Source organism: Hermetia illucens, chromosome 1 (genome assembly GCF_905115235.1).
Source record: "Hermetia illucens chromosome 1, iHerIll2.2.curated.20191125, whole genome shotgun sequence".
In the NCBI taxonomy this organism is placed as follows: Eukaryota; Metazoa; Arthropoda; class Insecta; order Diptera; family Stratiomyidae; genus Hermetia; species Hermetia illucens.
Genome location: NC_051849.1, coordinates 74,646,287 through 74,671,977, shown reverse-complemented (window position 1 = coordinate 74,671,977; position 25,691 = coordinate 74,646,287). Strand labels below are relative to the sequence as shown.

Genomic DNA, 25,691 nt, shown 5'->3' with positions numbered 1-25,691 from the left:
AAACTACTCAAATTGTAATCTAGAATATTTTTTTTGGTTTAGTTGTGTGACCCGCCCACCGTAACCTATTGAGCCGAATCACTTATATAGTTATGAAAAACCAATGAAAAACCAATGAAAAACCAGTGGTCTAAAAGGGAGAAATGTTTGAAACTTCATCAAAGTAATGTGGTCAGCAAACATGATGAACAAATAATCGTCTGGGTTGGCTATTATTAACCATGAGGGCAGAGCTATCACACTTTGATTTTAGCCATAAGGCCGACAGCTATCAAACAATCGGAACAAGTCGAAAAACGTAAGCTCGGCGTTTCGGGTATGAAAGATTTGGTGCTCGGATTGGAGTGAATTTACCCAAAAGAGGCAAATTTGACTCACTATTATGTCAATAATATTAGGAATTTTAATAAGCTTGGTAGTAGCGTCGATCTATATTATAGCCTATATTATGAATGAATTTAACGGGGTTTTTAGTCAATATCCAAGTTTATATCATATATGGTTGCCATTCACCTCTTGGTGGAGTACTGCGCCTCAACCACACCTACGCCTCATAGTTTGCGGTTACGTGAAATGCCCTTCAGCTTCCACCACGTCTTCCAGAGACACTCGCACTCGTCCTCTACCGTTCTAGACCAAGTGCTCTTGGGGCAACCCGCTCGTCGTCCACCTTGGAGAGTGGATTCCACTGCATGGCGTAGCCCGCAATACAATTGTCGGTCCTCCTTAAAGTATGACCTATCCAGTGCCACTTCCGTCTTCCGATCACATATCATATCATAATTACTCCGTTTGAGATAGTGTCAGGCCAGCGGACTCCGGTGACAGACAGACAGATATTGGGGAAAGCTTGGAGCTTTGGAGTTTCCATGTGGTACTCCCATATTACAACGCAGAAAGTCAGAGAATACCAGCACACAACAATCTCAGCTTGATCTTGGTGTTGAGATAACTGTATTTTAACTAGATTTTAGACAGGGCAACGAAAGCGGATCTAGCGCTGTTAATGCGTCGGGCAACATCTAGTTCGGTGCCACTGTGGGCAGGAACCACGTATCGTGCTTCTGATTCAGACCACCGGCACGAGCAGACGCGATTTTAAAGAAAATTGGAGACGTGCTTAACTGGCTCCTGGGATTTCTTTTTGGAATGTTCAGTCACTGCGGTGTGTGAGTGTGGAGTGGAGAAGCTGCGGCAGGAGTGGTAATTATTCAATTCGTTTTTTTTAAGGAGTCGCTGCGATCGGCGCATAAATCATTAATCAACATCCCGTCGAGGAACATTGGATCATACAACCAACAGGCTTCCAAATTTGTGACCCCGAATCCGGGACGCTCGAGATTTTATTTTTTTTTCTTCTTTCTCCGTCGAATAAATTCTCCTCGGCATTGAGAGGATTGTGGCCGTTATCTTTACAACGGTTCGATCAGTGACGGTGTGGGGTGGACAATTTTGGGCTTAAAATAGACCATTGTCGCAAAGCACAGCAAAACAAGTTAAACGGACTCGCAACAAACCAAGGACTTGCACGATCCGTCCAGAACTCATGACGCTCGCTGGAAAATTTACTTTTTGGCCAAGGAGATTTCACGTCAAATCAGCGTACGCTCATTCCGCCCAAGCCGGCAGTCGTGTCGGTTTCCATTCAAAGCAAGCGGTCCACCCCACCAGGTTATTGTACAGAACAGCAACAAGAGCAGTTTCACAATTGCAAAACACCCTCCAGACAGCTCTATAAACCCAATGAATAACACAGCAACAACAGAAGCACCAAACCCAAAAGCAGCTTACCCGGCAATGACAGCAACAAGTAGTGGAACAGCAACAGCAGCAGCAAGCCCAGGCAGCTCAACAACAATAACAAATAGCACAACAACAAGCAGTGGTAGATCTCGATCGCAGTCACGGTCGAGGTCTGCTTCCCGAAAGGGGGGTTCGGGTAGTCGCACGAGGGTCCCGTCATTGGCCTAGACGATTTGCTGGTACCACCGTAAATATGGAGTTCAAGGGACTAAATGTACCACCGGATGCACTTTCAATGTAACAAAAAACTAGGCTCACTGGATGCCTCGGCGACAGCTACCCAAAGCGCAGTACCACGCCGCCTTACAATTTTCGACCCTCTGAGCAGGCGTTGGTTTCTGGTTGACACGGACGCTGAGGTTTCGGTTCTCCCCATGCCTCGTCCCAACACGTTGATACCGCAGAATTTGCAACTGGTTGCGGCGAATTCCTCTCCCATCCCCACTTACGGCTACAGGCAGGTGGACGTGAGTCTCGGACTGCGCCGAACGTATCCGTGGCGATTCATTTTGGCGGACATTAGCACTACCATTTTAGGCGCAGACGTCATTATGGGCTGGACCTGCAGAACAAAGCCTTGATAGAGTCCGCAACCTCTTTGAAGTCGCCAGAAAAAATTTCCACCTGCACAAACGAGTCTCTCTCCATTGATTTCAAGGGCAAACGGCCTTGCGGAGATTACAGTCGTCTGAATGCTCAGACAATTCCCGACCGGTACCTTATTTCACTCATCCATGATTTCGCGTATTCACTGACAAACTGCCGCATTTTCACAACCTCGGATCTAGCCGAGGCGTATCATCAACTCCCTGTTGCTCCCGAGGACATACAACCAACAGGCTTGCAATGGAAAATGTAATGGCCCGTCAGACTAAGATCCTTGAATTTTTTGGTGTTTATCTTCAGTCCAACTCGACTTGCAAGAAGAACTAACATCGGTGACAGGAAGCAACTCTGGTTGACTCCACTTTGGACCTCAAAATCCTTTGAGATGTCACTTCGGTGCAGCACGTGATATTTTGCGCTATCATATGCCGCTCTGACAATAACTATTAGTTTCTCCGGAATGCTGCTAGATACACCACTCCCTACTCACACTATGAAAAGCTTTCTCCAAATCGATGGAGAGTAAGTCCAGCGAAGATCTAAACTCCGCGCACTATTCCAGGGTTTTGATGTGTTCAATGCAGAAGTATTCGAAGCAGAAACCACACGTTCCAGGATTATTTTAGCTATTATCTTTGCGACAGGGAGTACGCAGATATCCCTCCAATTGTTACACTCGAAACGGGTCTCATTCTTTGAGATTTTGACGATCATCCCCCTCTTCCCCTCTCTAGTCTTGGAATGCCTTCATATACAGAAAGTGGCACCATTTCAAGTTTAAAGGGGAGTTATCTATATGTATGAAAGGGGGTGTAATATTTTTTGTCACAGAATTGGTCATATTGGGTATCAAATGAAAGAGCTTTTTGAAAATGATCTTATTTCTGATACTGGGTGAAAGATAGGGGAGCGAAGGCCCAAAATGTATGCCCTGAAAAGTGTAACAGGTCTCATTCCAAAAACATATCTAACCAAAAAATCTGAAAAAATTGGATTTTAATAAGGTTTTGCTTTATACAAAACATCGTAAATCGCGATACCAAAAATTTCGCTATTAGCAACCAAGTTGTAACGTAGTTTGTACTTATTGTGCGGTACAACAACAACAGAAATTGCACATTACACAATCTATAGTTTTCAGGATCCTATGATGCTATTAATAAAGTTGCCTCATTTGTGGCAAACGAGTTACAACTTGGAAGTCTGAAAACTACAGACTTATGCTGTCCTTCCACTGCCTTGGCCTATTTTAATTGAAATGCGAAGAGGAAAGGAAGAGGAGGAAAGAAAGCTGAAAGCAAATTCGAATATTTACCAATATACTGTTATCGATGTTATTTGAGCGTTAATGGAAAGAACAGTGCCTACCGATCGACGGGCCGCGACGGATTTATTTCAACGGAAGAATTTGTTCATCCTCCATTTCCGCAAGCACTGTCGGCATTTGGAACAATTCCTGAAGTCAAGGAAGCAATAAGACGAAAGAAATCGGGGAAAGTAACATGACCTGACGACATCGCATCTGAGCTCTGGAAACGAAGAGCTGGGACCTAACACTGCAGCTCCGGGAGTTCTTCGACCGGATTAGTGAGGAAGGTAGAACATCAGCAGACTGTTAAAATTGCCTGCCGATCCGGATACTGTCCCCTGCCATGAAGATTTTTGAATGTATTCTTGACAACCATGTGGAGTTACATCGAAAAATGGAAAAATCGTCAGTTGTCTTTCATAATATAGTGAGAGAATTCACGTACTAAGATTAGTCTGAACAATCGAAGTTGAGGAAAAATGACCAAAAGGCCTGCATAAACAATGATAGCGTGATACGCTGAATGGTAATTTGAAAGCTTTGCGCTTTAGGGCTTAGACCGAGAAAAATGTTGCAACGAGTTGACCCCGCTGTTTGTGCTAAAAATATCCACGCTAAGGCAATCAGGTTATAAAATGAAAAGATAATAGGAGAGTAACAATTTTCGCCCCGAACCTGTTGGTCTTATCAATGCAATAGATATGGTGTCAAAATGCAGCCCAAACGCATACTTTCCAAATGGATGAGTCGAAAACTGGCAAATCTCCAAAACTCAGAAAGGCATTAACTGCACTAAAAAATCAAGTTAATATAAATTAACCTGGAATTAAGCAGGCGGAGATGAGCGATATAAAATTGTGTAGCTTCTTCATTTCATCAAGTCGGACACTGTCGGAATTCGTAGACATTTTTGAAAATTGTATCTTTCACGCAACAGTATTAGGTCGAAGTGTAATTCCTTGACTTCAATATGAAGTCTTCAGGTGGCGAAGTGGAGAAATAAATGAAAAGGGTGTAGTTTATTAGAAGGTGGACATGATACTCGCCCACGAAGGTGTTGTAAATATCAATGCCTCCAGGGTGTGTAATATGTTCTAGCACGTTAGTGACAACTACATCTTTTGCTAGCACCAGACAATCGTCCTTCGCCTATAGAAGGAGCCACAAGGCAGGCGTTCTGTAATTCATGGCTTGACATACTAGAACATTAATCCACGCAAAAGATGTTTACAATCAAGGAAGGTGGCATCCGATCCAGGCGAGTCAAGTCCGCTACCGAATAAGGCAAAGCTGAAGAAGAATTTGTTTCTTGTATTTTATTTGGTGCATTTATTGTAGTATTGTATCCCTGTTTGGTTTGTGTTCTTTCATTGAACTCACTTGCAGGGGAAGTTATCCAATGCGGTAGGGTCAAAATGTGTATTATGCAGGATATAATGCATGCACCTGTTTCTATTTCATTGTTCCATAATAATTTCACATTATTTCCTCCACCCATAGCTACCCTTCTTATACATGTATTACATATTCTAGCGGTTAATGGAATTGGTGCCCAACATGGGGAGTGGAGAGACATTCCGGAATTAACGACTTACCCAATGGCAAAAATTGCTTCCGATGGGACTACATGCGTTATTTTCCCTTAAGAAGGCATCTATTTGTTTAACGATTGCTATATACCATCGTCCTTACCTGACAGTTACCAACTTTGTTTGAACATCCTCCTTTGTGAATTTTAGGGCATCAATTCAGTCATATTTCTTATCTTATTATTTTTTTCCTATTTTCAGTAAGGTTCAATTTAGTTTAGTTTTATTATCATCAAACTTAATGCTGAGCAAGTGAAGTGCAGCAGTGGAATAAAATAAGGATGAATATAAACGTCCATGACCAGCTGGGGCTCGAACCCGGGGCAATGAAATTGATAGGCTAAACTTCAACCAATCGCACCTTACAAATGTAAAATATATTCCAAATGGCCTTTGAAATACTAAAAAAAAAAAATTAGAATAGCAAATAAGTTAGGGCTGAAGGTAACTTTCGCTATGAATCTGCCCCGTTATATTTATCCTCGTAGTTCTCGGCAAAGTCATTTACCACGCATGCGCCTAACTGAGGGGTTGATTTAATGTACTTTAGTAGCAAAGGAACCTTCCCCACTATGAAAAGTGAGGTCACGCAGAGTACATTGAAACTATCCTTACGTCAATTAAGGATTTCAATTTTTAATTCATTGGAGAAGGAAACATGAATAGACGATAGATGAGTCGAGAAAATATAAACATTTTAGCGATAGACAAATATTATAAAACTCCGAAGATGACACCGTTTATATGGTAGTGGATTTGCTTGAAATCACTATAATTAAAGTTTATTATGATCAGCTGTAAGCTGAACCGGATGAAATCAGCCATCAATAAAACACCGACGGGAACTAAGCACCATCCTCAGAAGCAGCCAGTAAAAAAGGCATTGTGGAAAATATACCAACGATCGTTATTGTTGTGAACGCAGAGAATTTCACAATATTCTTGGCATAGATATTTTCATCAAAATATGTGTAATTTTGATGAAAACCTGAAAGTTCGAAATGTACTTTCAGTCAAGCCTTTTGTCATAAACAAAGTCGAAGTTGGAGAATAGAAAGTTGAATCTTCCATCATCCAAATCGAAAAATTCTTTCCAATTAAAGCGGAAAACCCGCACCTGGATACACTTCTAATACACCTTTAACAAACCAGTGTCACAAATAGGAAAAACTGTCCGAAATTTTATTTCCAGGACGGCTGCGATGAATGTGACGCCAAATGGAAGTTCCACGTACATCAACTAAAGGACCTTGAGTAACCTTGAAACTGCAGGAAATATCCCAATTTTGTCAGAGTGGTAACAGTGAGGAACGCTTAAAAAGCTCGTAAACGCGAAATCGGATTGTCCCTCAGTAAATACAAACTAGGTTGCACTATTGTTATAAGCCAAAATTCCTCTTCGCTATCCAATTATTCAGTTGACAAATCGTGGTCCCTGATAATAAGACGCCAGCTGAACGACATATCAACCACGTAGTAGGACTCCTATATAAACAGCAGCGGCCACCAGATAAACTTTCTTAATGCCCACCACTCCGATTACTCTCAATTTTAGAGAAAAGACGGTTTTTGCTTTTTCGCTAATATTCTTTTATTTGATTCGCAAATATCGATATTTCGGGAACCACTTGTTCCCTTAATCAATATAGCTGTTTTTGCGAAAAAGCAGAAACCGTGCAATTATTTCAAATAATATAATCGCTAGAAACACCGCAAGATTACACTTATAGTTTTATTGGTTGCAATTATTGCATTTCGGGTACCAACTATTCCCTTCTTAAGTGCTTCTATTTTGGTCGTTTACCTAGGATATGACGTATATTGACACAATCGATATGAGGATATATCTTGAAAATTTAGGGATATGTTTTTTTATCTATTTTATTATTTATTTATTTATTTTATGCCCCGAAAAATGCACTTCTTAACAAGACTCAAGGCAACGGATACTCTTGGCTTTTCCAACTGATCAAGAGATCCACTTCTGACGACAAAAATAGTATCCTTTCCATCAGCAATATGAGGGAAAGGAGTAAGTAAAGATTTAATTACCACACGTTTTGGGACACTGTTATTACTAATAGGTTTGTTATTTAATTCTTTTCAAAAGAAAGAAATTTACAGAAGACCTCAAGGAAACTATTGTAAAATTCATCTACAAGGAAAATCTACCTTTTTTTGATCGTTGGCAATGTCATGGTCTTGGACAATGTGGTTAAATCCTTGGTACAAACATTTTTGAATCTATATCATTGGTTGTGTGTGGGTGGAGTAGGGAAGGCTCAACCTCTGAGCACTCCATTTGTTGTGATCGATTGTATTTGGCGTCTAAGAATATATCCCGGATTATGTGTCACAGGATTTCCATTAGTGATTGTAATGCAACCCGCTGGAACTGGAGTATATTAGCACTAAAATTTGATTTTTGATCTGCCCATAAGCGAAGGACTGACAAAAAGGAGTATAATAACTGTAATACTAACAATCTGAATATACATATGCCCCAGTAGTGAATTATGACCAGTCAGAATACGCACAATATTTCTGTATGTCTTTCTTATTTTCGACAGGATAAACTATGCAGTTTGTTTGTGTGATTTAACAGGAAAATTTATTCTATGTAGAGGCATTAGAAAAAGCCTGTTCCCAGTTGTTTTTGATAGCAGCAACTTGCCAGTTCTACTAACACTTCGATTCTTAACTATGATCTCGGTATGGGAGATACTGAACCCTCTTTTGGCATCCGAGTTTTGATTTCCTTCTACGCCGTAGTGATTGGGTGGCCAGAGTAGTTCCACCGAATTGAATTTAGATATAGAGTTCCAACGTTTTCTATATTCCTGAACGAATTTTGAGGTAATCGAGAGATTGCTTAACGCCCTTTCATTCGTTGCTGAACATTTTTTCTGCAAATAGTGATAGCTGAATAACTTTCTTAGCACCACTGGGGTCCGAAATCTATTGATATGAAGAGAGAAGTGTTTTGAAACCGGCCACAGAGCGGAGTATCTCCAAGTAGCACTATTAAGTGTTTTGGAAGGATCGGAAATTCAACACGACAAAGTTATTGCAATGGTTGCAAACAATGGATACTACAGGAGAACGATTACTATAAAAGGTAAAGAGTGCAGTTACTTGAGTCTATCAAAAAGTAAGAGCTGAAATAGAACTGCAAATGAACATTAGTACGGAAACTGCCGGAGAAAAAGTTAAATTAAACTGTACTAAATGATATGATTCCCTTCAAACTTTCCAGTAACGTGCCTTTATTGTACTTTACATTTGTACAATCCTAAGATGAATGAATGTGGAAAGCAGAAGCTGCTGTAAATAACGATTTTGCCATTGTATATCGCACGTGCTCGTAAGTTTTTCGATGGTCCTGTAAGGGAAGTGAACGCTTCTCGTGTTGAGGTGTTGGGAAGGTAATAGCTAAAATCATTGTCGAACGCATCAAGGAATGCATCGGAAACTTGATCAACCGAGAGCATTTTAGCTCTGGATACCACCTACATCAACTCCCTTTAGATCATTGTATCACAATGTGCAGAGCTTGGATCCCCGTTAAACATGGTCTTCACTGCTATCGAGAAAACTGTTGACAAAGCGTGCACCTGGAATACTTGGGAGGGTAAAATATCAGGCAATTCAAAGTCCAAAGTGAAGTCCGCCGGGGTTACATTTTATCGTCAATAATTTTTTTCTTGCTATCGGTGGCGTCCTTCATGGTGCTTTGTCTGGAGTATGTAGGGAGTTCAATGAATTATGCCATCTTGCATTATACACGGTAGTATCCATAACTTCTCAGCATCCTCATCACCTCACCTGTGAATAGCGGATGAGAGATTCATTTTCTTCCTTTTCTTCTATTTAATTCCCTTCAACACTTCTATTACCCTCCTTTCAACTCCCCATTTTCCATGCCGACATTAACTTATTTTAAAATAATAATTCAAAAATTAACTTTTTTATTATTTTCATTTTTATGATTTTATTTACAAAACTCTCTCACCTTTTAACTTCCCACGGAACCTTAAAATTCATTAAATATTTCAAGGTTAATACAGAATTGTTTTTAGTTCTGTTTTCACATAGGTTTAATCATGTTACATATTACGAAATGCATTACTAACGCTTGTTTCTGGATAAAGCGAAAAATTGCACATGTGAACGCTGGGATCCAACTGTGGATGCCGGTGAGAGAAAGGTCGGCTACTCGGTGTTGTGCAGTTGAAGTGCAGCGCTAATGCGAATTGTTGGCACTTCACAGAGTTCTTTTTGTAAGCAGTTTATGTGGTAATTTGTGTGCCATTTTCAGAAAAATTTGAACTAATGCATTTCGTTTGTTAATTTAACTGAATAAACGGCCGTGGCGGCAATCAATGTAGGAAAGTTGCGGAAGTGATTCAGGCGAATAATCTTGTGAAGAATTTGCGAAGGAGTCACAATTCAATATCCCCATTGGATTCGTCCTACGGCAGTGCCGGTTGCATTGACAGAAATCTTGGAGCTCCAAAACGAAAAACGTCAACAAGATGGCGTGTGGCGGCACACGTATGAAAACGCCTTTGATTATATCAAAAAGCTTCTAGCTTAGAAAAATGATAGATAATTCGTCAATTAAGGGCTAGAGTAGAAGTGAAATGCAGGTGATAATGAAAATTTTGAATTCGATTTGATGCAACTAGAAGCAAGTTGAGTTTTGGAATTTGTCTGTCAGGCGCCGTTCGGTTTACTCGATACGAGTCTTGACGATCCAACTGAAAATATTTACGAGTTTGGAGTGGTGCTAGGCATTTGTCGGGAAATTTGGAATTTAGGTGTTTGTCGTGGCATGAGTCTTCGATAACAAAAAGGATATCATTAATTTAAGGGTGAGTGAATGGCAGTTTATTCGTCGTAAAAATGCGACTGCAACCGGATAATTTTTCCTTCTAAAATAAAATTTTAATAAGCTATAAGGCCTAACGGACTTAAGAGCTTGGGTGCAGGCGCGCTTAAAATGAATGGCTCGGTTAGGCAGCGAACAGGCAACCAACCATGAACTGAGGGTAGGACCACTAACATATATGGCTGAAAAGTGAAGTAGTTACGAGTGCTAATTTTGTCTTTTCTGAGTTCGAAAGTCATCCTAAATTAAGACTTTTGAACATACATATGTATCTTTAAAACGGTTTGATTGTGTTTATATATGTGCATATGTATATCGATTGCTAGGTAAGCCAATTTAGAATTCAGTGTTTTCTGAATATTTGCTAGTGTGAAATGATAAGTGCAACAGCATCAGATTAGATTTTACTTTCAATTTACGTCAACAAATAGAAATTGTTCGGTTGAATACGAATTGGTAGTAAAAAAAACTACATATAGAAGTGAATTTTGATGAGGTAATTCTTGATATGGCTCCCTTGATAGCTTTCAAGGGAGGGAGGGTGTCACAGGCCTCATTTTACGGTAATGCAACTACTAGGGACATTCTTCATTTTAATAGACTGAGAATACGAAGGGAGGGTGAGAACCCCAAAGGCCGCGCTTCTTGACATCTGCGACAGGAGAAGCACCGACTGTGGATGTGACCCGCGACCGCGACACTCTGGCCTGGAATTTACTGTTCCACCAGCGTGGTGGTTTATGGCAGTTAAATATAAAAGACGATTTGAAGCGGTTTTCCAGTAAAACTCGAATTGACATTTTTACACAACACCTTAGTAAAGATATTGTTTGATCTGATTTACGAAAAGTTAGAAAACGAAGCTTTCTGCTACTCACTCCTTTTCGGACCTTCAGATAAATGCGGCGTAAATGTTTGTAAGATGCTTGCTCACCCTTTCTTTGATAAATTAAACTGTAGATTGGACATTTTCAAAAAAAAAGGTACACGCCGCTTCAAGCAATTTTGTCAGTTATGCAGTATTGCCTTCGGTATTTAATTTGACTTTTATACTGAAACCATGTTATTTCAACTAACATATATACATACATATCTATATTCTAGCATACGAGACTCTGATATTAATAAACCTTTCTTGAGTTAAAGAAATTCAGTTAAGAAAACTCAGTTTCTGTAGAAAATATTTGGCCAACCGTATCACCACACAATTTTTCACTGCATGGGTTTTAAAATATAAAATCTGAATTGCTACCGCAGTAAACTCCTTCTTTGACGGGCGCTGATTTTCTTTCCTAACAACATGGCGGTGAATCGTTCCTCACGAGGACGTAAAATCAACACCTAAGATCTTGCATGGGTTGGAAATTCCAGTCGCTTAGTAAATATAATATTTTGGAGTTCTACACTTATCCTGGTATTCCATTCTTTTAAGTCTTTAGCAGTAGACCTCCACACCCCTCTTTCTATATTCTAGGACTCGTTCCCTTTCACTGTGACGTAATCAACAACATCACTTATTCTTACTTATTATTATACTGTAGTTTTGTTGGTAATTGGAAGGTAGAAAAAAGTCGTTTTGAGTCTTAAGTGGGAATTGAGCTGCACACCGCGTTTCTATCGATCGAGTATTTTACTGTGTGATGCTAGTTTTTCCTGGATGAAGTGGCATTCCACAACTGGTGTTCTTTGTGATTGATGTATCAACGCACATCTCAAATCTAAAATTTACCGCAATGCCGTCCGTCCTGTCGCTCTCTATGGTTCTGAGTATTGGCCGACTATAAAAGACAATGAACGGCGTCTTGCGGTAATGGAGACGAAGATGTTACGTTGGACTAGTGGGGTCACACGTTTAGATCACATCCGAAATGAAATGATATCCGAAATCGTTATGGGGTTACAGCGATCGTGAAAAGATTGCGAGGGAGGCGTCTTCGATGGTATGGTCATACAATTTGTGCAAACGAGAATTCGCTTGTCAAGATTGGTCTGAAATTCGAAGTCGATGGTAAACGACCAAAAGGCAGGCCTTAAAAACGGTGGCCTGATACGCTGGATGGGGATTTGAAAGCCTCGAGATTGCACCCAGATCGGGCATTCGATAGAGCCAAATGGCGAAGCGGATCACGACGAGCCGACCCCGCTTGTGAACTGGACAACGACTGAAGAAAAAGAAGAAGAAGATGCTAGTTTTTCCATCACTTTAGTTTTTGTGACAGATTGTTTAAAAGACAAAGTTGGAATATTCTCGTAAGTGCATTCTCTTAAGGTGACCGACATTTAATAAAAATTCTATCTTCGTTTTAAATTGTTTTAAAGGTAAAAGTAGCAAAAGCGCTGAAAAACAATTGGATGTGGGTTTTCTTGACACAATAGAGATTTGGTGGTCATTTCATCGTTACTCTCTATTGTTTTGGTGTTTAAACTGGAGTGCTTCCGCTATTGCATTTTCTAAATATAATGTGCACTCTCACCAGTGTATTTCCTTAATGTGGAGATCAGTCTCGCTTTTATATTTTCCTGATATATTAAACTTTGTCGATAGTGTAGTGTTTAATGTGATGAGTAGTCTAGCTTATGAATTTTCTCATTATGATGAATACTCTCCTTAGTGCATTTTCTCGATATCATTAACACCTTAGTCAGTAGATTTTCTAAGTGCGATGTGCACCTTAGCTAGTTCATTTCTTCTAAATGCGTGGGGTATTTTCGCCAGTACATTTTCTTCAAGTGCTGAGAAGAGTCGGTTATGCATGTTTTATTAAAATAAGCACTTTTGTTATTGGTGACCTACAGATATCACTGGGTGATGGATTTGTACTTTGCGACGTGAGAGACGCCAGACTGAGTCAACAACGGAAAGTATCGCGGTGTTTGATTGTAACTTTTGACTTTTATGACAACCTTTCTTTTCTAAATGAAAAAATATCTCAAATTTAATTATTTTTTTCGGTAAATACGTTTAAATGTTGTGTATCTTGAGAAATTATGGCGTATTTTATATGGGTTCTAGCCACTTCAGGACCACACCTTGGCTGAAACGTTTAATTGTTTGCGTATAATTCAACGAAAGTTCTATTCTTTAATGTTGCTTTGTTTCAGTTCGGAAAAGGCGGATGCCCACATACTTTTTTTTTGTTTCGTCATAGTCTCTAACGAAACTATCGTGAATACCTGAACTAAACACAACGAGAATTACAAAATTAAAAACTTCTATGTCTCTGACATCCATCTACTTCTCAGATGGGAACAGGCTTTTAAGTATGAAGTATTCTCCAAATAAATTCAAGCTTTTGCTGGGAGCATGTCTGCATATTTGGCTTGGTTTCTGCTTAGATTTTATGTGAACTAGAAAAATATGACCCAGTTCTTGTATATCTGTTATGCTTAATGATCATTCTATAATGTGTATCAACTTCTATTTTCCAATTGAAACATTCCCCATCGTGTAGCATTCTGACTGTAAATTAAGACAATGAACTTCACATTTCCCATGCAAAATAAAAAAATACATGACACCCCTAAGGCATCGTACTCCACACCATCTAGAGAATAATCACATCTAAGTTTCTTATTTACAAAACGAAATACAGCAATTAAAGCAACACATACAAAATGAATCAAACGTGATTAAGTACACAGAAGAGACAGTGCAGCACGACATTGAGAATTAAACATCGCAGACAACCACACGGACTCAGATGAGCAAAATCTAGGAAAACAGAATGAAAACCACCTGTTACAACATCGATACTACATGAAAACACATCTACGAAAACGTTTAGAAAACTAAGAATTTCTTTGACCTGCTTCAACCAGCCGACAACATTTTTTAAACCCTGGGTAACCTCTGATGCTTCAGGAAGGGCTGTTGATCCACTCTCAACCAGATCACCCCATTTCGAACGTAACGCCGCTTGGGATGCAAAGCCCGCCATTGTGCTTTAAAAAAAGAATTTTCATAATATAGTCACAAATATATAGATATTTACAGATAGTTGATGTAGATATTAATTATATAATGTCAAGATAAATGGAATGAATTCAACTTTATTTTTATCTAAATTAAACGAAAAATTAGGTCAATGTAATCGGGGAAGAGAGATGTAATGTGTACAGTACTATGTATATGTATAGATACTAACAGAGAGCTTTAGAAAGTGTTTTGGGAAAAGTTGGATGACATTGAGATGTTTTCAAATGCTTGACGTGGAAAACTCGTCAACAGAAGATATACAGATAAATATATGCTTGTATAAGAAATATACGACATTCGAATATTCTATAGTCCGTGTATATAAATTAGAATACGAAGAGAAGGCAAAATCTGCCCCATGTCAGATAGAATGAGTGCCCGTCAACATAGTACATGTAAGTATAATGTTTAAATAATCAGAGGTGAGTTGATTAATTAAACCACTAAGCTATCTTTTCGAATTCAAATACATTATTCTACCATTATTTATAGTGTAGTCACGGTAGATGTGATGGGGTAACAGCTTTTGTAAATATCAAGGTGGTAGGAATACGTATCTGAACAAAGTGTCCCGCTTAGGATAGTGAGAAGAAGATAGGCTTTAAACCGAATGCTTCGAGTTTTAGTAGTTATTAATAAATTGATGGCGTAATAATCTAATTTAGATTTAGGGCTTGAAGCGTGTTAGAGCGGCACAGTAGAACGCAATCGAGAATATTACCCTCATTTCATCCAGGTATCCGTTCGGAGCTAAGTGAACACAACATCAAAAATTCATTTGGTGCAATGCGTTTGATATGTTATTAGGACTGGTAGGACTGAGGAAAGTCCAGCCATCAAGGACGAAAACGCTGCAAAGTGCGGAAGCTTTTAAGTACGAGTGCAAGTAATGAAGTGAACAACTTGCAATGAATATGAACGCTTTTGCCTGTTTAAAATTAGTACCTAAGAGAACAGACCCTACAAATCAGTTTTTACCGTTTCTTTCGATTCGTTTTTCTAATTCAGGTATACCTAACCAGCCAGGATGTTATTTGAAGGATATCTGATATTTCTTTTATTAAATGTCGAGGATTCCAGTAATTTGGTTGTTTTCAAATGAGTTCTTCGAGAATGGAACGTATTGTAATGAACAGGAAACGAAAATTAAATGCAAAAGAAAAGGCAAGAATGAAGGAATCTTTACCCGAGAGGGTGTTTGCAGTTTAGAGGGAATGGTCCACTGGATGGTGTTTACTTAAATTTTAGACAGGAAAGAAGGAAGCGGGAGAAAAAATGGAAAGCCGGAATAGATATAAAACGACTCCAGAAATTAACAAATCGGGAAACCGGAAACCAAACCCCTCAGGTATGAAAGGTTTTGTGTATTGCTTATATAAGTATATTTGAGTGGGCATTTGTCCCACTAGTGCCTAGCTCGTAACACTCATGCATTTAGTTGATCAAACTATTCACTTTCGTCTGATAATGATGTTCAAAATCTTAGAATGAAATAAATTTGCACAAAAGTGGCAAATTTGACCTATTATAACTCTGTTAGTAATAGTACGATTTGCACCAAACTCTATAGTAAAGCCAATCTCTACTACCATCATCAACGGCGTAACAATCGGTATCCGGCCTAAGCCTGCCTTAATAAGGAACTCCATAGTATAGCATATATTACTAGAAAAGTTGATGATTTTGAAATAAACTTGAGGAGATACCTAGTCAATTCCTAGAAAAAATACTTATAATAAATATGGTAATATACTAATCTTAACTTTATTTAAAAAGGTGTAGGTATGGAAAGAATTTTGAAGCCTAGATTCTATGCACATGAGCCTTCGTATTTCTTTTCATATATTTTCATATTTTCATATATATATATTATTTGAGAACGGGTGGGTGAAGTAACTGATTCTTTTCGGACCCCCGCACTACTCTCCTTTGCCACAAATGTCAAAACTAATGTCGGCTTCGGAGTATACTAATCGAGACCTTTCATTTCATTTTCATTTTTCACCCCTCTTAAGCTGAGTATGGAACTATGTAAATGGGATTCAGAGGCTATCAAATTTGATATCAATAGAAGTTTCTGAGATAATAGAGGTGACAGACAGGCGAACGGACGAATGGACAAACAGACAGACAGTAAACCGATAAGGTTTTGTTTCGTTTCCGTATGACCCTGGTTTGGGGATGCATAAGAGGGCACACATGCCCAATCTCTGAGTATTAATATTTATTTCAAATATTCTTCTAGAGACAATTTGGGGGTAGAGTCCTTAACCTAACCTGCAAACAACCCAAGCTTCAACCTGGTTAAGAACTGCTGGGGAATAATTTCCTCGAAACTGCTGAGGAAAAACTCAACAATTCTTTCAAAACGGAACATGTATCGAAACTTTTCGGCTGATGCTAAATTCGCTTTACTAATCGCTGCCAGAGCGGTTGGAAGTTGTGATTAAGGCTAAAGGAGACGAAAGTGGACTTTGATTTCCTTATGTTTTAATTTGATAGATGCAAGATACCCCAACATTTGTTCAAACTTTCACAAAATGAAACAGATTTATTCCCCATCGAAGTAGAAATAACAGCAGTAGTAGTACCAAAACGAGTGTCTTACATCCAGTCTCTCTGAGCCTGCATAAAAATGGGCATGAGAGTCCTTTCGTTAGGCACATCTAAGACGAATCACCAAAAAGAAGAAATCAACATAAAATATAAAAAGGATAATATGACTTACAAATAAGGATAGAAAATAAACACCCATCAAACGAGGGGAAAACGATAACGAGTAACCAGTGGGACTCATCTGACTTGATAACTGGGTCGTGCTCTCGTAATGGACAGTATGAATGCACGCGCACGAAACCGCTAGTGGTGGGGTGGTTCGAAGTCTAGGCGCCAAGATGACCAGAAGTATGTTTCCGCCTGCTGCAGCTGCTTCGCCGCAATGTATGACGAAATGAATCTTTTTATCACCCGCTCCTACTACGAAATTACAACTGCGGTTACTTTTGTATTATGGTAGATGGCCAAAGAATTCGCTTTTATGTTATTATTAAGTGACCGAAGAGATTCTCCATAGAAAATCCATTTAGAACGTCGGCAGAGCATTACCAAGCTAACTCAAATCAGCACTGGAGATGTCAGCAAATGGATGAAAACATTAAATTTCGCCTATAAAGCCGATAAGGGAAACGGAGGAAAAACGATAAGTACGGAGTGTGGGCTAATGCGTTACAAATGCTGGATAATCTGATTTCTGGGCGCACTGTGATGTGGCTGGAGAGGCATAATATTGTATATAAGATGGTTCATCAGAAACTTGCATACAGGCAAGGGCTGATAACGGAAACATACGCGGTTTATTAATGTGACACGCAGTACTCGATAGTTTGACGTAAGACATGTACTTGAATGGCAAGTTTCAACTGATCTCCACATTCCACCCAACAAGTCTGAAGTTCTCATAATATTGACAACTACAAGTATAGTTCATAGTCTGGTTAAAACCATGCAAAAGTACATTGTTCTGTAAATGTGCTTGTGAAGAGTTCTCGATTCTTACCACTATTAGTGTACCTCTGTTCTTTTTCGTAAGTAGGATTGTCCGAGCCCAACTACTTGGCAATTAACGCAAATGTCTTGGAAATGAAGCATCAGCAAACTATCTCCATAACCACCTGAAAAGCATTATCATTGATACGGCCACAAACTTAGTTGACCCCGGTCGCAAAAAAGTCGGCTGGTTCGACAATGAATATAAGTTAGCCAAAGAAAGGAAAAATGCTCCATACTGGGCAACGCTGCATTCTCAAAGAACACGGGCACGAGCAGAGGCCTATCACAAACTCCGTCGAATGGAGAAGTGACTTCACAGACAGAAAAGGAAGCCTGAGAGATTCAACAATTCTGTGAACTCGAAAAGTACAGGCGGCAACCGCACCAGGCGCGCAAGTTTTACCAACAAGTCAGCAGCATAAAGCCTTATATACCTCGATGCTTATTAAATCTGATTTCTGAAAGAATGGGTATATTGGAGTGATGGATTGAGTACTTTAGTGAATTGCTCAACAACCAAAATATCGGCCAGTTGGAGGTTTAGCGAGCTGAATATGATGGACAAATGCTGCCACCATCAAGCATGATGAAACAGTCCGTGCAATTCATCGGCTTAGAAACCATAAGTCGCCAGGCGCTGATGGAATTATAGCCGAATTGGTTGAATGTGGAGGCGATCAACTACACTAAGCGGTTCATCAAATGGGCTCAAGATGTGGGATAGTAGAATCACTCTCGAGACCATTCAACATTAACAAGGTCTAGGACACAGGGATCCCATATCATGCGTCCACTTTGATCTGAAACTGGAGAAAGTGGTTCACGATCTAGATGTTAATGCAAGAGACACCATCCTCTTCAAGTCCACCTAACCACTGGCCAACCTCGACAATATCGACATTATGGAAACAACAACCCCAGATGTACAGTGAACCTTCATTCAGATTGAGCAGGCGGCGCGAGATCTTGGGCGGCACATCAATGAAGACAAGACGACGTACATGGTAGCAACGTCAGTGTCGAAAACCAGAGAATCGTACTGGTCAATCGATTGAATTGATTGCTCCTATCTAGAGTCGGAAATCACTACCAATAATAGCTATGGCGATGAAATCCCCGCACGGTTATTAGCTGCCAACAGAGCCTATGCCAGCTTCTAAAAATTGTTTCGCTTGAAACGTCTCACCATAGGGTCAAGGCTCTTACTGTACAAGACAATAGTCTTGTCAGTCCTAATGTGTTCCTCGATGCCCTGAGTTCTTAGCAAGAAAAATTGTATACTCATGACCGCGTTCGAGAAAAGAATCCTCCGAAGAAGTTTTGGCACCCTACATGGCCCCCTTGAGTGGACAGGTCACCTTATCCCTATGGGTAAGGCTTATTCAGGCGGGAAAGTCTATAAGGGTAGAAAAGACGAGGTAGACCCTGTCTGAGATGGAGCGATGGCCTAGGCCAGGACGCTGAACAGCTTGTACGGATATCGAATTGCAAAACCGAGATGTCTGCAGTACCTTACTTAGGCAGGCCTAAACCAGATACTTGTTGTTTCGCCGTTGATGATGATATAATTATTTAAGATCACGGAGAAAAATATACAAAATATAGGTGGGGTAACACCACCATGTCGCACAACAAGCCAATCAGAAAAGATGCCAGCGATGAAGGTAACTAATTCAAATAATGAGATTCACATAAGTCCGCATTTGGACAATTAACATAGATGCACTCACTGGTCTGACGGGGGAATTTGCGAACACCCTTCATAAGACATACACCAATATCTGAATTCTACAAGAAACTAGTGTTTCCATCTGGTGGAGATCAACATATTTTCAGCTGCTTTAACGCCTCCGCGGCATAGGCATTTGGCCCCGAGAAAGAAGCCTCTTGCCAACTACGTGACACGATTATATCGCCACTCTAAAGGCAAATAATAGGCAAGCGAATTGTTCCGTGGATGTCAAGACTTCCATATTCGGACTGGTTATCGGGATGTAAAAATATCCAAATTCCGTTTTAGGGAAACCCACAAGACTTTCGCACCCGGAATCTGTAGTGACCGCGGCTTTGCGACGAGAACGGAATTTCATTCGCTTCTTTCTGAATCAATGTGCTCAAATAATGCATTCCATAATTTGCATTATTGAATGTTTTCGGGCGAATTGATCTTGACAGCGGGGAATGAGTTCAACCGAGTTCAAGGCGAGCGTAGCGGCATGGGGACCGGTTCTTGGGTGGACAGCTGATCAACGGCCGGTGGGATTTCAAAAGATTATTGTTTGTGTCCGAGCCATAAAGAGTTGGAGGTAATTTGGTGAGCTTCCGAATTTCGGCGTTGGACAAAGAGGAAGGAAAATATCGTTTTTGTGGTGAATAGATTGATTGTGAAGAATCGAAAATAGAAAAATTTTCATGAAGTGAAATCAAAAGCGAAAATTCACGTTGATACCAAAGGAAAAAGTTTTCATGCAACCTGTTGGCGTGGTTCATTGCTAACCGTACGCAACGCGACGCATCGAAAACCAGCCCAAGAAAAAAACACGAACGCTTAAAGTGATTTTGGAGGGAAAATTCGGTCCAGTTTTGAAGTCTCGAGGAAAATCGACATTCTTACTGGACGATCTAAATTGTTAAATCTCGAAATAATCTTCTAGAATTTCAACGGAAAACTGATTAGAAGCGACGAAATCAGGAATAAATGATTACTTGCTCAATAGAAAGGAAATTTAAGAATATTTGAAAATTTATTCGGCATTTGTGTCATCCAATGTCTGCTCCAACTGATTTTCACTTAAAAAAATCTGAGCATGAAATGTTGGTGTTTAATTATCAGTCAGGCTAATGAAGTGATATTATTTCCAAAATCAGAGACCAAGTGTTCAAATCGCAGACATTTTGAATTAATGGAGATTCAAATATATGCAATTAGTACTTTAGTGGTCTAACTATTTTATCAAAATTTGTTCTGGATATTGTGAAGTTTGGGGTAATAGTTTAGAGTTAAAATCATCGACGATAAAAATTTAAATTGGGAAAAATTGACGCCGAGTAAATGTTCCCAAAGGTCGAGCATTACTCAGGCATAGGACACGTTGATCAAGATCAATCTCCGCATTAAAAATTTTTTAATATTTTTTTAATTTTGATTCCATTTTTCTCTTGTATTTTGATTTAATTTCATTTTTTTCCTTTTATATATTTTTAGTGTTTGGATTTCATTTTACTTTTACATATTTTTTTTTATTGAATTTCCCCCTGAATATAACATGAATTTGAGATAATTTTTTTTTGTTGATTTGAGGACTTCCTCCCTCTCTCTTCCTTTTTGATCCCGCAAAACCTTAATAGGGACGTTTTTTAAATAATGGCCTGAGGATGTCAAGGATGGGAGGGAACCTCAGGGGCCGCGCCTCAATAACTATCTGAGGCAGAATAAACAATAGTCGGGACTGTGATTCGTCGGGGATCTTCCCTCTCGATCACGACACTCGGGTCCGGAGACGCGCGGCCGAACCGTTTTTTTTTATTTTCCAGTTTTAGCTCGCGTTCTGGTTTTTATCATTAGGCCGTCGCGAATATCTTTGTTTGTGGTCTATTTTTTAATCCGGTGCAGACCGCAGACCCACGCATCGGTATAGACACGTTAATTTTGCATTAATGACACGTGAGGGATCAAAGCGCTCAAAGAATCCCCCACATTCCCGAGCCTGGTTAGCACAGAGGCGTGCAAGAACGTGTCAACCGAGCACTTTGATGGAGCTTCAGTCGTTGCGGGCGGACCTTCACGGTCAATTTCGCCAACTTTTTAGATTTCTGAGATACCTCTTCCCTCTAGGTCGTTTTCTGCTACTTAAGATGATCGTTAGATCATCCCATTGCCTTTAGGTTCATTATAAATCCTTAAATGTAATTCGCGACACTCATAAGAATTGCGCATTCTGTGAACCGTATTACTGCATTACGTAGTGTAGTAAGAGGTATCCATTCTAGAACTTTTACACTAAGGGTTTATTCGCATACAATTATACAAACGCATAACATCGAATGATTTGTATTTATAATCGACGCGTTTTACTCTAATTCTAAGAAACAACTATGAACCTTCTACCAGCATTCGAGTTATCTGTTATCAAGTATCTTAACTATATAACTCCGCCATGCTATTAACATAGTATGCTGGTCCCAAGCCCAGGTAAAGGAGGAGGGTTTGAGGCAACGTACTTTGTACTATCCTCAGTAAAACAAAAATACTGAGATCAGGGAAAGAGATAAATAGAGTATATTTGGAGTTATTCCGCTATGCTAAATCCTACCTGATCTCTCTTGGTGACAGGTACCGCGACAGGTCGACCAAGAAAATGCATACAACGTCGTTAGAAACAAAATGATCGAATTGAGTCACAGCCGATCCCGCTGGTGCACGGGACAAAGGCTGAAGAAAAAGAAGTATCTTAACCTATATACTCCTCAAAATTTTTGTGTTTTCTAATCAGACATATTTTTCCAAAGTGATTTTCGTCATAGTATTGTCGATTTGGTCAACACATAATTTATTGAACGTTTTTCACTTCTTCCTATTCGGTCACATCCCCAATCGCTGCCAACATGAACAATTCTTCCTATCAAACCCATGGACTTCGAATAGGCGATTAAACGACTATAAGCGGGAAAATCGAGATTTAGTGACCTAAAGCTGTGGCTTTAGAAACCGACAAGTTGGATCCTAGCATCCCGCACGAAGTTTCCACCGAGAGTAGGGGCAAACCGGGTCCTGACAAGCCCACCCGCCACCAAAAAAGAAAAGGAAAATTTAAATAAATATGTAAATGAAATACCGTGTTGAACTATAATTATTTCTGTTTTATGAGTGTACACGGCAATTCTTATCGGTTGCAAAGTAGCGATATTAGTATACATCTCTAACGGAGATAACCGGATAGGCAGTTTGAATAAGTACTATAATTCACCGTCTAATAAATTTGAAAAGAAAACCAGAAAAAAAACTAAATTGTTGCACAGAATGTATGTATGTTCGTATCAACTGGAATTTTACGGTCTAATGTTAAGTAATTTTCCTTATCAGTCAATGCCCTCTAAAAGATGCCAATGGAATACCATATGGTTGGACGGAGGGAAATATAATAATAAAGACAGTCATCCAAATTTTCCCTTCACTATTCTTCTTACGGAACAACTTATTTCTACAGTGACCATACCGGAAGATGATAGATAGCTTTAGTGAAGCCATTCGACTTAATTGAAAGAAAATCGTACTTTGCGCCTTCAAGGGAATTACTGCCAACTCATCCTACGTAAGACAAACACGACACATATGGACATACAGAGCATTCCGATGTGTCTTATGAGTGCAATACGAGTTTTTTATCATTATCTCATCAGCTGCATTATTATTACGTCATGATCCCACTTCATGTGGGAATGCATGCATTTATCTGTTTTCACTAATTTTAGATCAAGTTTAAGACCACAGCCTTCAGCTGAACCACATCGGCATTGACCAAGTGAATGACGACGCACGGGGACAAGCACTTGAACTCATTTCACTAAAACTATCTTTGCTAATTAATTGCACAATTGAGAAGATTGCACGCACAGATTCACACTCGAAGGTAATTTACCGCGTCGTTTACGTGTGTTTCGTTGGTACTCGACAGGTACAGATCAAGGTAGGACACTGAACAAATTCATCTGGGATGTAAAGCAAATGGAAATTTACTATGTGCATTCGTCAGTACCATGTCAGGTCAGAGAAAAAAGAATTATATTTTAAAATATCTATAACACAGGTAAATGGCGCTTCGAATAGAATTTTTATTTTACGTAACGTGTTTGTTAGGAGTTCGACTGAATTCGCGTGTTGTAGTCGTTGTCGAGGAGAAATGCACACCGTCCGGATGCCTGAAACCCACTGAAAGCTTGAATATTTTTGTTTGCCAAAATGTTTATAATCACACTATGAATATTTGTAATCAAAGCGGCGAGTAAGTTTATTCGAGTATCTATAAGAATATACATACAGATTTTTCGCGTTCATTCAGCTTTTCCGTAGGGGTTGTCATCTCGCTTTAATTCGTATTATCGGAGTTATTCTAGTTTACTTCCCTTTTGCAATGAAACTTTTTCTAGGGGACTCCTTTGATCCGCTGCATATTAACATATATATGTACATTACCCTCCTAGTCCGTGAAAACTTATTGGAATTTCGAGGATTTGGTCGGTGTAAAAATGCTCTTGGCACTGCGAAAGAAATAAGAGAATCTAATCTAGCGCAAATTACATACGCCGGCGTACAACGCGGTTCTCAATTGATGAAATTTAGCTATCAGTCGAATAAGATACTTTTAGATTTGATTCTGGAGCTGAAAAGGATTCCTAGTAAAACAGAAGTTCTTCAAAGGGCAGACTCAAGGAAGTGTTTAAAGGCAGGAGATTGCCATACAAAGCAAGGAAGTTGATGAGGTCGTGAAGAAGGATGATATCAGCAAGGGTCAAGAAAAATATTTGGAACTGTACCGCTCGCAAAAATCGGCAATTGACGGATTCAGAAAAGCGTAAGCAGGCACGCGAAGCGTAACCATGAGTACACTGACAGAAGCAGCACTTAAACTACTGACGGCAAGAAGGTCAAAATATACCGTGTCATACACCGAGTTAAAGAATAGGTTTCCTTCAAGTGAATTTGGCCACAACTAGCAATATTCCTCCACATTCTCAAAGAGCGCAAAGCTGACTCTGAATATACGCCTTGCAATGGAAGAACTGTATTGACTCTTGTTGTATCGCAGGCAGTAGCAAATCCTTAGTATTCAGGAGAGCCTTGAACGTTATGAAAAAATAAGATTGGATAAAATCAATCTTAACCGTTGCGAGGAAGTGCAGCTCTTACTCTCACCAAACATCTATGAGAAGGACATAGAAGATGTAACAAGCAAGGCAATAATACGGGTGAGTTAAAATGAAGGTATCCAGGAAATGTGCCCAGATCGGTCAATGGTTAGAGTGCTAGGCTATCGTGCAGAATGTCGCGGTTCAAATCTAACTGGTGGCAGTGGGATTTGTATCGTGACTGGATGTCGGATACCACTTAACCCAACTATGAATGAGTATCTGAGACTAATCAGGGTAATAATCACGGCGCGCTAATACTAACCACATTGCCTTCTACAGGGTACTGTGATCCTGTAGTGCACCATTACGGTCTTGAATGAAGTGTTCTAACACACTTCAAGGCCCAAATCCAATTAAACTGTCACGCAGAGTGAAAACAGCTGATATTTAAATTTGCAATTGCTACACTAGAATGCCAAATTAATGTGTGTGAAGCGTTTAAGGGGGTCACCCCATATGTCGGATCCGCCCAATCGAATTTTTTTTGGCATCAATTGTATCTATATATAGTGTAGAATATATGGACAAAGTGATTTTTTGATGTTCGGAGCCGTTCGGAAATTACAGTACTAAACAAGTAAAATGTCACCTGCCAGATTTATGTCGATCGCCGTAATAAAGCTCGTATTTATTGATCCGAATGATGTTGGGATGGCTTCCCTAAAAGGACAAGAATTGAAACCAAGGCTATACATGTGTTTCTTGAAGAAATCTAAAGTTTATGGATTAGGTATAGCAGATTAATGGCCAGTTAAGGCTTTATCGCTAAAAATCGCATTCTACTTTTTAAATGCGTTTTTCTCGAAACTGCATATTGAAAATCGGCACGCGAAGTGAAAATCGGCTGCCACCATAACCCAAAATCTATCCAACGAAATTCTTAGAAATTTTCACGACCTATTCACAATATATTTCCACGGTCCGCAAACGAGGATAATTGCGATTGATTCAGTAGTTTTTTTTTTATTCATTGAAGAAGTCGAGAAAAAATGTCAACATTCATAAAAAAAAGTTTAACACGGCACCAAAAATTTAGCTTTTAATACTTTTTAATAATCC

The 25,691-nt window shown here is 39.5% G+C and overlaps 1 protein-coding gene across 5 annotated transcripts in view; it reads right to left on the bottom strand.

Moving 5' to 3' along the window:
- The window catches only part of LOC119655631 (mannosylglucosyl-3-phosphoglycerate phosphatase), a 114,847-nt gene that overhangs the window by 13,665 nt on the left and 75,491 nt on the right, over positions 1 to 25,691 (bottom strand). For 2 of the 5 annotated variants that reach the window (XM_038061612.1, XM_038061620.1), the window contains exon 2: positions 14,005 to 14,140. The exons of 2 other annotated variants lie outside the window; for them this stretch is intronic. In XM_038061612.1, coding sequence (XP_037917540.1) covers positions 14,005 to 14,136 — 132 coding nt within the window. In that variant the 5' untranslated portion in view covers positions 14,137 to 14,140. Of the gene's footprint in view, positions 1 to 14,004; positions 14,141 to 22,939; positions 23,640 to 25,691 lie in introns of those variants that run through there. One more of the 5 variants, XM_038061603.1, reaches the window with a different exon arrangement.